At 44.5% G+C, this 15,793-nt stretch overlaps 1 protein-coding gene across 2 annotated transcripts in view; it reads left to right on the plus strand.

Annotated features, from left to right (window-relative positions):
- CUNH9orf131 (chromosome unknown C9orf131 homolog) overlaps positions 1-11,158 on the plus strand; it is an 11,758-nt gene extending 600 nt beyond the window's left edge. Inside the window, exons 1-2 of one of the 2 annotated variants that reach the window (XM_032860448.1) lie at positions 6,891-7,121; positions 7,483-11,158. In XM_032860448.1, coding sequence (XP_032716339.1) covers positions 6,891-7,121; positions 7,483-10,911 — 3,660 coding nt within the window. In that variant the 3' untranslated portion in view covers positions 10,912-11,158. Of the gene's footprint in view, positions 1-6,890; positions 7,122-7,482 lie in introns of those variants that run through there. The other variant, XM_032860449.1, reaches the window with a different exon arrangement.
- Positions 11,159-15,793: the final 4,635 nt, after the last annotated feature.

A 15,793-nucleotide genomic window follows, 5' to 3' on the forward strand; every position in this document is an offset into this window, starting at 1 on the left:
GGGGGGGGGGGGGGGGGGGGGGGGGGGGGGGGGGGGGCGGCAGTGTGGTAGGATAAGGGCACCCATCCTAGCCTGGGAAGGTGAAGAAGGGCCTCCCGTAGAGACACCTTTCACTGCAGCAAGAAGGAAACTGAAGGCGAGTGTTTTTAATGATGAAAAATTTCCCATATGATGGCTTCCATTCCTTTGAAAAGTGGAGATCTGGCCCATCTGCTAGGAGCAGGGGCAAGAGAAGTTGAAGAAAGTAAAGAAGGTTTGAATTTATTTTAAATAGAATGGGAAACTTTGTTTTCTTTTTTAAGATTTTATTTATTCATTTGAGAGAGAGCACAAGCAGGGGGAGAGGCAAAGGGAGAGGGAGAAGCAGACTCCCCCTTGAGCTAGAAGCTGGACCTAGGGCTTGATTCAAGGACCTGGAGATCGTGACCTGAGCCAAAGTCAGATGCTTAACCATCTGGACCACCCATGTGCCCCTAAGATTTTTTTTTTAATATTTTATTTATTTATTTGTCAGAAGGGGAAAGAGCAAAACCAGGGGGAGCAGCAGGCAGAGGCAGAAGCAGGCTCCCTGCTGAGCAGGCAGCCCAATGTGGAACTCAGTTCCATGACCCTGGGATCGTGACCTGAGCCGAAGGCAGATCCTTAACAAACTGAGCCACCCAGGTGTCCCTAGGATGGGAAAGCATTTAAGGAATAAATGAAATAAGCTCCACGAGCAGGGAGTTTTGCCTGTTTCAAAAGCTGATGTATCCCAAGTACTTAGTGCCTAGCACACAGTAGGCACTTAATGGAATGCATGAATAAATGCTTTTCAAGTGATAGTGGAGCTGACCATTAGTTACAGACCATGAATGTACAGTGATACAAACATGTACAATTTTATACAGCAGGGCTGAGCTACTTTCTAAAGGGCAGGTTCGGCAGAGGCAGAATTGGGATTTTGCCAGGTAAAAGTGATGAAAGGAAGAACTTAGAAGTGTTTGGGATGTGATTAAGTGATAGACCTTGAAGTCTATCATAAAAAGGGAGGAAATGAAGACAAGAGGTTGTTGATGGACAAGGAGAAAGTGAAATGGATGTTCTGACAAGGCTGAATAATTGGCATATTTAGGACAAATCTAGAGGTTGAAGTCAGAGGATGGGATGCCAAACTATTTTAGAGAGCAAAACAGTCCATGATGAGGCTTCAGATATGGCATAGCTGGACTGAAGCTGAGGTAAAGGACTCTAAGATGAAAAAGTCTAGGAATTGAGAGTCATTAAATGGGCTATCGATACAGATGTTGACGTTTCCCATAGATTCCCTCCTCTTAAAGATGCTGCTCTGGGCTCCATCCAGCCCCTTCCCTAGTCTTCAGAGGATCTGCCTTCATACTTCAACTTTAGCCTTAGATCCTAAAAGGATAATGGCATGGCTGAGCCAGAAAACAGAATAGAAAAGTTAGAGAGGGCTGTAGTGGACATCTATTTTGTTTTATTTTGTTTTGATACCAACATGCATACACTTTTCTGAAAACAGTCTGCTTCCTTTGGAGGAACTACAACATCCCGGCTTCTTCAGTCTCAGTCCATGTGCAGGTAGAGTGTAAGTAACTCTGACCTGTTAGAAGAAGCATTCTCTTTCCCTGTGAGCAGTTCAGTGAGTAGTTCAGGGATGGATACATGACCAACTGGAACCCATAAGCACAATGTTGTCAGCACAACACCACATTTTCAGCTTCACTTGAACCTGCTATGACACAAAACCTGAGAATATAGTTAGCACAGAAGAGAGCCAAGAAATAGAAAATAAGGGCATCTGGATGGCTCCATTGGTTAGGCATCTCCCTTTGGCTCAGGTCATGATCCCAGGGTCCTGGGATCAAACCCTGCGGGGAGGCGGGGGGAGTCCCTGCTCAGCAGGAAGGGTCTGCTCCCTCTCCCCTGCTCCTCCTCCTGCTTGTGTGCTCCCTCTTTTAAATAAATAAATAAAATCTTTTTTTTTTTTTTTTTTTTAGATTTTATTTATTTGACAGAGAAAGACATAGCAAAAGAGGGAACACAAGGGGTAGTGGGAGAGGGAGAAGCAGACAGGAGCCCGATGCAGGGCTTGATCCCAGGACCCTGGGATCATGACCTGAGCTGAAGGCAGACGCTCAACAATTGAGCCACCCAGGTGCCCCAGTAAATAAAATCTTAAAAAAAAAGAAAAAAGAAAAGAAAGAAACAGAAACTGAATCCTGATGACATTGAAATGAGTTCCTGAATCAACCCTACTACCTGAAACCAGCCAGTCCTAACTCTTCAGTTAGAGTCAATATAATCCCATTTACTTACACCTATTGAATTTCATTTACTGTCTCTTATATCCAAATGATTCCTCACAATGCAAGGGGGTCCTCAAACTCTGGCTCTGCTTTCTGGGATAGCCATATTATATATTATATATATAATATATAAATATTTATATATTTATATATACTTTATATATACATATAAATTATATATATAATTATATATACATATAAATTATTTATACATATAAATTATATATAATTATATATACACATATAAATTATATATGTACATATAAATTATATATATAACATAATATATAATATTGTAACAAATTATATAATTAATATACTAATATATTAGTAATAAATTATATAATTTATATTAACTTCTCTGTGCCTCAGTTTCCATTTATGTGGAAAAAAATAACAATACCTACTTCAAAGGGTTGTAAAGATTAAACAAAAGAGTTGTAGGGGCGCCTGTGTGGCTCAGATGGTTAAGCCTCTGCCTTCCGCTCAGGTCATGATCTCCAGGTCCTGTGATCTAGCCGCATGTGAGGAGCCTGCTTCTCCCTCTCTCTCTGCCTCTCCCCCTGCTTGTACTCTCTCTCTCTCAAATGAATAAAATCCTTTAAAAAAAAAAAGTTGTAAAGATTAATAGAGTATTATTAAAGAGTAAAAATTTAAGATTATAAATTTGTTCCACAACACTGAGAAACAAGAAACATTACATTACTTAATTTTTCTGTTAAATTAAATCTGGTTCAAATCTCATTTACTAGTGTTGGAAGACATCCATTATTAAATCAAGATGTGGCAGGGGCTTTTTTCCTCTTTAGCATGATACATTCACCAACAAAACAACCCTTCCCCCACTCCCCCCCAAAAAAACCACTTAGAAAATAACCTCTGCTCTTGAGTTTATCACAGTTGCCACTAGGATGTGCACTGTATAAATGCATACAGTCCATTCAAAGGCAGGTGGCTCCACAGCATCTCTCTCAGGTATGCACACAGCATTTCTGCCGTAGTTCCCAAGACTATGTGCTGGGTGTTCAGTGCCCTCACCATTAAATTGGCTCTCCTCATTAGAAGCCCTATTGCCCCCCTCCCCCAAAATCCTGCTGCCTCCCAATGGACTTCTGTACAGACCCTGTCACTCATGGAACCCATTATTATTATCTCTTTTCTCAAATTTCTGAACACACTTCTATCCTTGGGCAAGTCTTCTTTCAATCATCCTCCATCTTCTCCTTCTCAAGAACACCTAGCTAAATTAAAATCCCCCTCCCACACAAGAGCCTGGATAAAGTTGTAGACTGGGTGTCTTGAAACTTGGGTTCGGGACTAGAAAACTAAAATCTATTACCAATTCCATGAGACAAGAAACCTAGAACTCCTGGAAGAGAGGAATTCTATACATAACATAAAAAGTTACCTTTTTATCCTACTGGATGTTTCCTTTGGCAAGAAGTAGGAGAAAACAATTAACAGCTTGGTAAATTGTCCTTCCATAAATATAAGTATGTAAGTATTCAACATTGCTTTTTCTGTTTCCCATTAGGACTCAACTTACCTTCTTCATCCACAGGTAGCAAACTCAAATGCAAGGCAGGCAATACAAGTAAAAATGGACACATATAAGCAAACAAAATCACAGGCACAACAGATAAACTGCAACTAGCCTTAGCTTTGACATCAATGATGAGAACATGGAGAGAACCATGGTGAAGGGGAGCCACTGCTACTTAGCTCTAAATGGTCTTTACTTAGTGGTGCCTGGGTGGCTCAGTGGGTTAAGCCTTTGCCTTTGACTCAGGTCATGACCTCAGGGTCCTGGGATTGAGCCCCGCATCCGGCTTCTGGCTCAGTGGGGAGCCTGCTTCCCTGCCTCTCTGCCTACTTGTGATCTCTCTCTCTCTCTCTGTCAAATAAATAAATAATCTTTTTTAAAAAATGGTCTTTACTTAGTGGAAATGAGTGTCTCTGCTGCCAGATTTTAAACTTGAAATACTGATTATTATGTATAATCTGCTAGTTTTAGTGTTGGCTACTCCAGTTTTTAATGCTGGCCACATTGAACCAAATGGTACATATCAGTACATAATTTTTAACCCTTTTATGGTTTCAGCTGCTACATATATGCTGCTAGCTGTCGAATTTTACATCTCCACCATAGACTGCTCTTCCAAGCTTCAGATCCATGTATCTAATTGCCTCCTGCCCAGTTTTTCCTTGTCACAAAAACCTCACATTCAAATGTCTAAATGGAGCCCATTACCCTCCCCCCAACCCTAACTTGGTTCCCAGGCTGTGTTCTCTATTTCAGAAAAATGGCACTAATAGGGACGCCTGAGTGGCTCAGTCAGTTAAGCACCTACCTTCAGCTCAGGTCATGATCCCAGGGTCCTGGGGGATAGAACCTGACATCGGGCTCCCTGCTCAGCAGGGAGCCTGCTTCTCCCTCTTCTGCTGCTGCTCCCCCTGCTTGTGCTCTCTCACTCTGACAAATAAATAAAATCTTAAAGAAAAATGGCACTAATATACACACCAAGCCTCCTGAGTTAGGAACCCTAGAGTCATTCTCAACTCCCACTCTCCTCCACCCCATGCCATTGGTAATGAAGTCTAACCAATTGTATCTTTGGAATTTTACTTGAATTCACTATTGTCCATTCTCACTCACTGCCTTGGTTTAGGCCTCATCTAAACTAAACTAAAGCAAGAGTTCCCTAACTAACCTCTCCTCAATCTCTTTGCCCTCACTAGAGCCAGTGTTCTTTCTAAGACACAAAACTTGATCTTGTCACTTTCATGCTCCAAATTTTTCAATGATTTTCCATCCTCTTCAGGATAAATTTCAGTTTCTCAGACTGAAATTGAGGGGCCTTGGTGATCCTGTCTTTCCAGGTCCATCTTTTACTGCTTCTCCAACCCCCATACATTGAAATACCTGCAATTTCCCCAATGGTACATGCTTTCTCTGCCCTAGCACCTTTATACAGGCTGTTCCTCCTATGTGAACTGTCCTTCTCTTGCTCCCTATACTTTCATTTTCTTGGCTCCTCAAACCAAGCATTAATCATCTCATCTGGGAAGCAGCCCCTGGCAAGAAAACCCAGGCTGGTTAGATACCCTCCTCTAACCCCATAGTATCCTGTGTATATTTCTATTTTAATTGTCTATTACTTGACTGTTTCCCCCCCCCCACTGAAATGGGACCTGCTTTAGTGCAGAGACTGTCTTATTTCTATCTCCTCAAGCCTGAGACAATACCTGATCCATAGTAGGCAATCAATAAATATGTTGAAAGAGTGAATGAATAAATAAATCTAGTCCAATTCATGATACCTAGGGGAGAAATCTTTCTTGTCTGAAATCACAGAGCTTATTAGTGACAGAGTTAGGAAACCCAAGTCTTAATTTCAGCTCAGTGCTCTTTCTATCAGACTAAGAGGGCCTTTGATGGGGGTGGGATGAGGAAGAGAGGCATTAAATTGTACCTCGAAGGTGGAGATTGAAGTTTGGCCCTGAAAGGAAGAGTCCATTTGGAACAGAGTGGTGGTTTTAGGATAAAGAGGGGCAAATGAAGAAAAATGGTCAAGCATATTTGATTTGTATTCACATACATGCTTGCCAAAAAGATCTTAACTAACTTAAAGTCAAATAAAACATTTCACAGCTGACACGAGATTTTAAAAGGGGTAAGGGTGGAAACAGTCCTTATATTAAAGATGGAACAAGGCTTATAATTAAAAACCTTAAAAGAAGTAATTTTTTAAAGATTTATTTTAGAAAGAGAGCGCGCATGCACACGTGCGCACAGAGGAAGGGGCAGAGGGAGAGGGAGAGAAGCAGACTCCCCAATGAGTGCAGAGCTCCATGCGGGGCTTGATTTCAGGGCCCTGATATCATGACCTGAACTGAAACCAAGAGTCAGCCACTCAAATCAACTGAGCCACCCAGGTGCCCCAAAAGAGATATTTAGCATATACTATATTCTATCCTAATCATATGAATTTATCCATTTAATCCTCACAACAACTCTATGTGGTAATATCACCCCCATTTTACAGGTGAGAGAACTGAAGCACTAGAAGATTAAGCAGTTTGATTTCACAGACAGGAAGTAGCAGCACCAGGATTTGAATAAAGCAGTTTGATGCTAGAATCCATGTTTTTTTTTTTTTTTAAGATTTTATTTATTTATTTGACAGAGAGAGAGATCACAAGTAGGCAGAGAGGCAGGCAGAGAGAGAGGAAGGGAAGCAGGCTCCCTGCTGAGCAGAGAGTCCAATGTGGGGATGTGGGGCTCGATCCCAGGACTCTGGGATCATGACCTGAGCCGAAGGCAGAGGCTTTAACTCACTGAGCCACCCAGGTGCCCTAGAATCCACGTTCTTAATGACAATGTCTGAAGCATAAATCTGGCTCTGGTAGTCAAGACAAAAGGGATCACTAAGGTTTCACTGTTATGAAATATTAGTTGCCTGACAGAGGCAATGTTTTGGCTCTAAATTCAGGGAAAAGGCTGTTAGGCATGTGGGGGATGGGAGTTCTTTGTTCTGTGATGCAGTGATGACCTCGGGGTAAACTGCCACTAGGCTCAGGAAAATGGAATGGCTGTTACAAGGCCTGCTTGGGGTTGAAGGGGACATGGAGCTTCTCTGGAGCCAGTTGATGCATGCCCTGGCCTGCAGACACTGTGGCAGCAGCTGCCTCCAGAGTCCAGGGAATCTGGTGACACTATTCCTGTTCATGATTTGGCAGATCCGGAGGTGGTGGCAGCTTGGGAGGCGGCGACAACTTCAACCCTGGTACTGTGTGGACATGATGCAAGGCAAGGTGGGTGACATGGATGTGCAGCTGGGTGAATGACTCTTGATATCACATGTTGAGTTCAGGCAAAAAAATCATTGACATGGAAGGACTTTAAATCTTAAATGTGAGGCCGGATGAGTGACCGTGGATACTGGATTTAAAGACAGGTGAATGATCACTGACCCTAGATGTAGTTATGGTAGGGAATGCTGATCTCTAAATATGGTCTAGGTCATGGCCCAGATGGGTAAGTGACTACTGACCACAGACGTGGGGGCCAGGTGAGTAACTTCCCTCTGGATGTGGAACAGAGATTAAGGGCTTTATGACACACCTTGTGTCTCTGAAAGGTTTCATGCCTGAAGTATCTTTCTCCACTCCCCAGGGCCTACCACTTCTGTACAATGTGGCTTTCTTTGATCACCTGTGGAAGCAGAAGTCAGAGGATGAAGAAGAGGAGGAGGAGGAAGAAGAGGAGACATCTCTGGATCCAATGAAGCCATGTTCATGTCCCACAGAAGCTTCCATTGGAGAGCAAGCCACCACAGCCCCATCTCAACCATCCTGTGGTTCTGAGGACCTCCACAAAGCCATAAGGACACCAAATCAAGTACAAACACAGAGCCCAAGCTCTTCCAGATCCTTTCCCACCTTTCAGATCCTGACCAACCTGCCTGTGAGGAACAAAACAGAATCAGGAAGCTATCTACGTCAGAGAAAAAGCCAGCTCTTCTGGGGTCTCCCCTCTCTGCACAGTGAGTCCTTGGAAACCATCTTCCTGAGCTCAAGTGGCCCCTCTCCCCTGAAGTTGTCTGTTGGTCCCTCTGTATTCTTCAACAAGCTTGCCTTCCTGACTAGGTCCAATCTGCTGCTTCCCCAGTATTGCTCCCCAATTCAGCCTCTTACCCATAAAATCTGTATTACAGAGGATCTAGAAGGGATAGCCCTTGATCCTCAGCAACTTCCTCCTCCTTCTTCCCCTTCTGTCCCATCACTACCCTTCCATCTTAAGTCCTTTCCCATGGACCACCAGGGAGTCCTATGTGGTGCTAAGGCATATACACAGTGGCTTATGCGGCAGAAAGAGGTCCCTTGGATCGCTGAGGATCAACCCCTGTACCTACAGCCTGAACTCCAAAGAACCAGACCTTCTAAGCTCTCCCTCTTATCTGAGGTTTGGTGGGATGTGCCACCAGATCCCAGGGTCCAACAACACATCCTGGATTCACTCTCTGACTCTCCACTGTATCCTCCTAGCCTTCTGGGAGTCCTGACAAGGCTTGAGGCCCCACGGAGGACTATGGGACAAAATGAGGACACCAAGGCCACTGAACCTGTAATGCCAGCTCCCAGCACAAATCCGGCTTCCCTTTCAGAACTCCAGGAAGTCACCCCTATAGAAGGCTTGCCTGCAGCTAAGGCCCTCTGGGAAACCACAAAGCAAATAAAGTATCCTCAAATCTCTGAGCCTTCAATCCTGGTCTGTTGCCAATCTGCAGACCCCATGACAGAGACACAAGAAACCAGCCCCCTGGGAGTTCCACCTGGATATAAAACTCAGTGGAGAACCGCAGGACATAAAGAGAGTTCTCAAGCCTTTGAGCCTTCAATGCCAGCTCCCTGCCAAGTCCGAGATGCTCTGTCAGAACTCCAGAAAGTCATCCCTGAAGGAGGACCTTCTGCACCAAAGGACTTCTGGGAAACCATGAGTCACAGAGAGAGCCCTCAGACCTCTAGGTCTCCAATGCCATGCCCTTGCCCTCCCCTAGGTCCCCTGCAAGAACTCCAGGGAGAAAGTTCTCAGGAAGATCCATCTAGGTATAAGCCCCAGTGGGGACACAGAGAAAATTCAGGAAACCCATGGGCCTTTAGGCCCCCAGCCCTGGACCTCAACCCAGCACTCTACTCAACCAGCCCTATGTATGTCCCACCAAGATCTGAGACTTCATGGAATGGTAGGGAGAGTAGAGAAAATCTTTGGGTCTCTGTAGACCCCATTTCTTCTCCCAGGCTTCCTCCATCTTCCTTGCTGGTATCCCTAGGAATGAGTTCCCAGGGAATATTGTCTGACTCCAAAGCTTTGGAAGGGCAGAAAGAGAACCGCTGGACCTCTGGGTCCCCAGCCCCTGGCCACAGCCCATTTCTAGCTTCCATTCTGGAACTTCACAGACTCAATCCTATGGGAGGCCTCACTAGATCAGAAGCTGCATGGAGGGACATTGAGCATTCTAGGAATTCCTGGGCTTCTGCGCCTCCATCTCTGGCCCTCAGCCCATCCCCAGCTCTTAAATTTGAGCCCCTCAGAGCTAGCCCCATGGGGGTCCTGTTTGATTCTGAGGATAGATGTGGGGATATAAAAAGGAGAAAAAACTCCTGGGCCTCTGAGCTCCCAGCTTGCAGCTTACCCCAAGACCCACATAGAGCCAGATCCTTGGGAGCCCTGTCTGACTCTGAGCCTATTGGGAGGAACAAGCAGCAGAAAGAAACCTGTTGTGTTCCTGGGTCCCCACTATGGGGCCCCAGCTCACCTTCAAACTCTAAGTCAAAGTCTCACATAAGTGAGCCTCCTGGAGACCAACATACCTATAAGCCGAAGGGGGAAACAGTGGAGCAGAGAGACAACTGCTGGGCCACTGAGCTCCCAACCCCAACCCCCAGCTCTCTCTCTGCCCCTCTACCAGATCCACATACTGACTCTGACTTTGTGTGGAGGAATGTGCAACCAAGAGGGATCCCCCAGGGCTCTAGTCCTCCAGCAGTGGATCCCCTGCACCCAAAACCCTGGCCTGCCACCTTAGCTAAAGCTCTGAAGATTGAGCCCAACCAGCCTGACCTACCCAAGAGAAAACTGTTTCCAGAGACTAAGGCAAAGACTCCATCCTCCCAGGGAGAGGCTGTCCCAGAGGTGCCCCCTAACTCTGGGATCCAGGCCTGGCACTGGAGTACAGAGTTGGAACTCAGGCTGAAAAAACTACAGCAGAGCCCTGCTTCCAGATCCCCTGACCCAGGTCAGTTGTTTGGCAGCAACTCTGCACTGAGCTCCACAACTCCAGGCTCCTGGAGACTCTCTTCCTGCCCCCCACAGCAGAATCGTCCCTCTAATTTGTGCCCCCACTCTTCAAGCTGTCATCCCTCCAAAATTAACAGCCCACATCAGCCTGTCCAGATCTCCCACTACCACTCACACTCTTCTTCCCAGCCACAGCCACAAGGGTCTGGCAGGGCCAAACAAGGGTCTCAGACAGAGGAAAGAATGAAGATGAAGATAGTAGCTGAGGTCTCGTGCCAGGAGCCATATGCTTGCATGGAGACTGGTGAGAACTACTCAAACCTAAGCAAGTCCTCAAACCCTGAGGTTCCTGCCTCAGGTAAGAGACAGAACAAGGCTTCAGCCCCATCTTCAGCCAAAAAGAGAGAGAGCCCCAGGAAACCCAAAGCAGGAGACTACAGAAGAGGGGATGCAAGATTGGAGTCATCCACAGTTACAGGGAAAAGCTACCCAGCCCAGGCAAGACGACCAGTAGAAGCCCCTGTAAGCAGACTTTCCCAAAGACCTCAGCACCAAGACCAGAACTCTCTACACATTGCTCTTCCTCACCACCTTCACTCTAAGGCTGCAGGTCCCCAAATTCAGCGAGGAGCCGGGCTGGGAGCTGGTCACATCCTGACCCCTCAACACTCTAAGCACTGCCCTTGGGCCCACATGGAAAAGCATTTCTCCTCCCCCACACCTCAGATTCCCCTTACCAAGGGTCTCCAAAGAATGTTAGCCAAGTTTCTGGTCACCCATGGCCCCTGCCAACCAAAACTGTAAGAGGAAAGGCTGGTAGTACTGGCACCCAATACCCTAAGATTTGAAGCCAAACCAGTTGTGGGGTGGGGAGAGGAAATCCTAATAAACTAGGTTAACTAGACCAATCCCTCTCACGTCATCTTTGGAGTCTGTGGTACTGAGAATATCAGCTCCCTATTAACTTCTGCTATAGCTGTACTACCTCAGGATCTGAGAATTAGAGAGCTCAGGATTTTGCAGGCTTAATTAACTTTTCAAACCCTTCAGATCATCAGCCTGGAGTCCACACATCCCTACTCTACATGGGGAGACTGTAACGCCAGAACAGAGTCCAATGCTACCCAAGAGAAAAACTTCACAGCAAGTGAACATTAGAAAAATACATCCATTCACATGAACACAACTGGTCTCAGTCTAGTCAGCTGTTCTTGATCATCCGTACAGTCCCCTTCTTCGCCCACTTGACCCACAAGTTCTCTAAACTTCTGACCATTTCTTCGAATTCATCTATCCCCAAGAACATAAAAATAAGCGCCTTTTTGTATGTTCAGTGGTGATGGGGATTTTTTCTATAATTGCCTGTTCATACCCTTTACCCGTTTTTCTACTGCTGCCCTAACAAATTTACCACAAAACACAAATTTGTCAGAGGTCTGACATGTTCCATGGAGCTGAAATCAAGGTTGGCAGGGCTGCATTCATATCTGTAGGCACTGAAAATTCATTCCTTGTCTTTCCCAGCTTCTAGAAGCTGCCCACATTCCTTGGCTACTGGCTGTCTTCCTCCATCTTCAAAGCTAGCAAGTCGAAGTCAAGTTCTTACCGCTCTGCTCTCTTCTGCCTCCCTCTTCAACTTTTGTTTTGTTTTGTTTTTATTTGACAAGAGAGAAGATCACAAGTAGGTAGAGAGGCGGGCTGAAAGAGAGAGGAGGAAGCAGGCTCCCCGATGAGCAGAGAGCCTGATGCGGGGCTCGATCCCAGGACCCTGAGATCATGACCTGAGCTGAAGGCAGAGGCTTTAACCCACTGAGCCACCCAGGTGCCCCTCCCTCTTCAACTTTTAAGGACACCTGTAATTACATTGGGTCCATCTGGATAATCCGAGATACTCTTCCTATCTTGAAATCTAACCATTTTAAAGACAGCAACCATTAATTTCAACTGCAATGTTTAATTCCTGTGCCAGGTAAAATAATATATTCATAGGTTCCAGGAATTAAGGTGTGGACCTCCTGGAAGGGCCTACCTACCACAGATATTATCCTATTATGCAGGCTGCAAATATTTTCTCCCAATCTGTAGCTTAATTTCTAATTTTGTTTAAGGTGACTTTCACTGTACCAAGCTTGAAAATTTTTATGTAATTAAATAGACCAGTTATTAAGATGATTTTTAAAATGTGCTCATAAAAAAATAAAAATAAAAATGTGCTCATATGTATTTTTAAAGATTTAGAGACAGAACACAGGAAGGGGGAGAGGGAGGAGAGTCTTAAGCAGACTCTGCACTGAGTGCAGATACAGGGCTCCATCTCATAACCCTGAGATCACAGCCTGAGCTGAAACCCACGGGTCAGATGCTCAACAGACTACACCACCCTAGTACCCCATAAAATTTGCTTGTATTTTTCTAAAATTCTACAATACACATTACTGCTTCTATAAAAACAAAAAGTTTTTAAAATGTGAATTGTCAAGGTGCCTGTTGGTAGAGGGTATAACTCTTGATCTCTAGGTCGTGAGTTTAACACCCACACTGGGCATGACTACTTTAAAAAAATAAAGTGAATTGTCTATGCACAATGCACATATGTCTGACAATATTATGTTCACTTGGAAATTGAATTTTTTTTTTTTGCCACAAATAAAAACGGGGGGAAAATAAGTGAATTGTCTAGCACTGAAATCTATCACTTCCTGCCTAAAACCGCCCAGAAAACCCACAACTTTAAAATGAACTTCATGGGGCACCTGGGTGGCTGCCTTCCGCTCAGGTCATGATTGCAGGGTCCTGGGATCGAGCCCCGCATCAGGCTCCCTGGTCAGCAGAGAGCCTGCTTCTCTCTCTCCCTCTGACTGCCACTTTGCTTCCTTGTGCTCTGTCAAATAAAAAAGTAAAATCTTAAAAAAGAAAAATAAACTTCACTTGGGGAGGCACCTGGGTGGCTCAGTCGATTAAGCATCTCTTAATTTTAGCTCAGGTCATGATCTCGAGGTCATGGGATCAAGCCTTATGTCAGGCTCTGCAATCAACAGGGAGTCTGCCTGACTTACTCTCTCTCTCTGCCCCCGCCCCCGCATATGTGCACATGCACACTTACTCTCTCTAAAACAAATAAATCTTTTTTTTTTTTAAATGTAGCAGGAAAAATAAAATAAAAAATAAATTTCACTTGGGGCACCTGGCTCGCTCAGTCAGTAGAGCATGCAACTCTTGATCTTGGGGGGTAACTTCAAGCCCCATGTTGGGTGTAGAGTACTTAAAATCTTTTAAAAAATAAAGAAACTTTGGGGTGCCTGGGTGGCCCAGTGGGTTAAAGCCTCTGCCTTCGGCTCAGGTTATGATCCCAGGGTCCTGGGATTGAGCCCTACATCGGGCGCTCTGCTCAGCAGGGAGCCTGCTTCCTCCCTTCTCTCTCTGCCTACTTGTGATCTGTCTACCAAATAAACAAATAAAATCTTTAAAAAAAATAAAAAATAAAAAAAAAATAAACTTCATTCCTAGAATTTAAGGTTCTTCATGATGTGGCTGACCTTTCCAAATACACTCCCTTGCTAGTCAACCTGATGCTTCTTAAGCATGCTCCGTTATTTCCTGATTTTTGTGCCTTTTGCTCAAATTGCACTCCATGTCAAGTCTCCCACATTCCTTTAATGCCCAGCTCAGACTACCTCTAGGGCCTTCTGATTCTCCTGTCTTGGTATGGTTTCCCCCTCTTTGCAGCCACATAATCTGTACCTTGTTGACAGCACCAGTTTGCTTATAGTACGGCTATCAAGCCCCTAAAAAAGAAGCTGAGGTTCTATGAGGTCAAATCCACATTCCCAATCCACTGCTAAACTTTTCATTCCACAATATTCCCTCTATTCCATATATACAGTGGACAAAAACAGACAGTACATGCTGTTCCTCCGCCTCCTGTCACTCTTCTGTTCCAAAGCTTTACTTAGCCTAAACCTGTCCAGAGGGTCTTAGCCCAGAACTTACCACCTGCTGGCCAGGAGTGGAACTGAAGATATTTTCCCTCTTCCCAACTACTGCCCCCGCCTCCCAAATAATCTCAAAGCCACTGCAATTCTTTAATTTTTTTGGTTAATTTTAGGTAGGTTCCATGCTGACTATGGGGCTTGAACTCAATCCTGAGACCAAGAGTTGCATGCTCTACCAACTGAGCCAGTCAGGCACCCCAAACACAATGCAATTCTTAATTTCTACTTGTCACAGGGGCATTTCATGAGTCTAAGCATATCTTTTTAAGCCCGTGGTGGAAAAGAATAACAAACCATTAACATTTGGCTCAGTTCAGCTGAATTAAACGACTGGCAGACCTGTGCTCTCATATGCATTGTGACTAAACTTTAACGGCAACTTTTAAGATCAGTATCTTGAATCCAAATATATCCTGGGGTGCTGGGTAGTTCAGTTGGTTAAGTATCTGACTCTTGATCTCAACTCAGGTCTTGATCTCAGGGTCATGAGTTCAAGCCCTGTGTTGGGCTCCACGCTGGGTGTGGCGCCTCCTTAAAAAAACAATAAAAACAAATATATCTTAAGATACTGGGTTTATAGTTTCATCTTTGCTTTTCCATTTGCAGTATACTGTTGGTCCTCTATAGTCTGTTTCATGCCATATTCTTGGTTAGAAATCCATCTCCAAACTGTAGCACCTGTCCTATGAAAGAAGCGATTAGCTATAGTAAAATTGTAAAATCCCAATTTCTTTCTATGAACACTGGAAGGAAAAAATGGGACTGCCTATATGATTTGCCTCTTGGTTTAGGTATGCAGGTGTCTGCAGGTGTAAGCTGACAGTTGCTCACACTGCTTTCTACAGTTTGCAAAGCACCGTCAACCACTTTACCCATCAGAGGCCCCAGAAGAATTAAGTGCCTTGTTCAAAGCTACACTGCTATAAGCTCCAGTGCCAAAACCAGAACCAGGCCTCTCTCTCACTGTAAGTCTTGTTCCCTGGTTTTTCGTAAAGAATCTATAGAGCTCCATCTGTCTTCTACAAACACACTTTGTGTGACATGTAAAAGCAAAACAATCATTCCAACTCAAATTTCTCATGTATCAATCAGTATCTCTACATATTTTGCAAGAAAATACCACTTGTCTTCTAATCTGATCCTATAGCTTGATGCAGAGGCACCACCCAAATGTCTTTCCCCCAAAAGATTGTGTCTTTGGCCCACAATGAAGTTAGGCTGCCGACCCAGTGATAAGCCATATGGATGACAGAATGACAATGTTCAAAGTGGAAATAAGACTGAAGGCTAGCCATCAGGACACGTAAATGATGGGAAAACCAGAAGAGGATGAAAGACAGAATGTGGCAGAGAAAATATCATTGAGAATGAGGGAAGAGTCAACCCAATATCCAACGGCCAAAAATCTCTATTTCACAGCACACTAATTCAAAATGCCCCAGTTCCATCAGCCAATAAAATTATCTTGTCTTTGCAGATTATCCAGCTTTGTAATCCATACCAGTGACTGGTATAAGTACTAGGAAGACCAATAAAAAGCTGACTGGGGATTATTTTTTCTGCACCATACTCCTCTCTAGGTAAGGCATCACAGTATTGATCCCAAAAGCATTAAGTGATTATGTTGGTACCCGTTGAACAAAAAGGATATTCTAGACCTGGACATGGACAAGACTATGCAAGCAATCATCTGA

This window comes from Lontra canadensis, unplaced genomic scaffold (genome assembly GCF_010015895.1).
Source record: "Lontra canadensis isolate GAN:19392208 unplaced genomic scaffold, GSC_riverotter_1.0 scaffold19, whole genome shotgun sequence".
Taxonomy (NCBI): Eukaryota; Metazoa; Chordata; class Mammalia; order Carnivora; family Mustelidae; genus Lontra; species Lontra canadensis.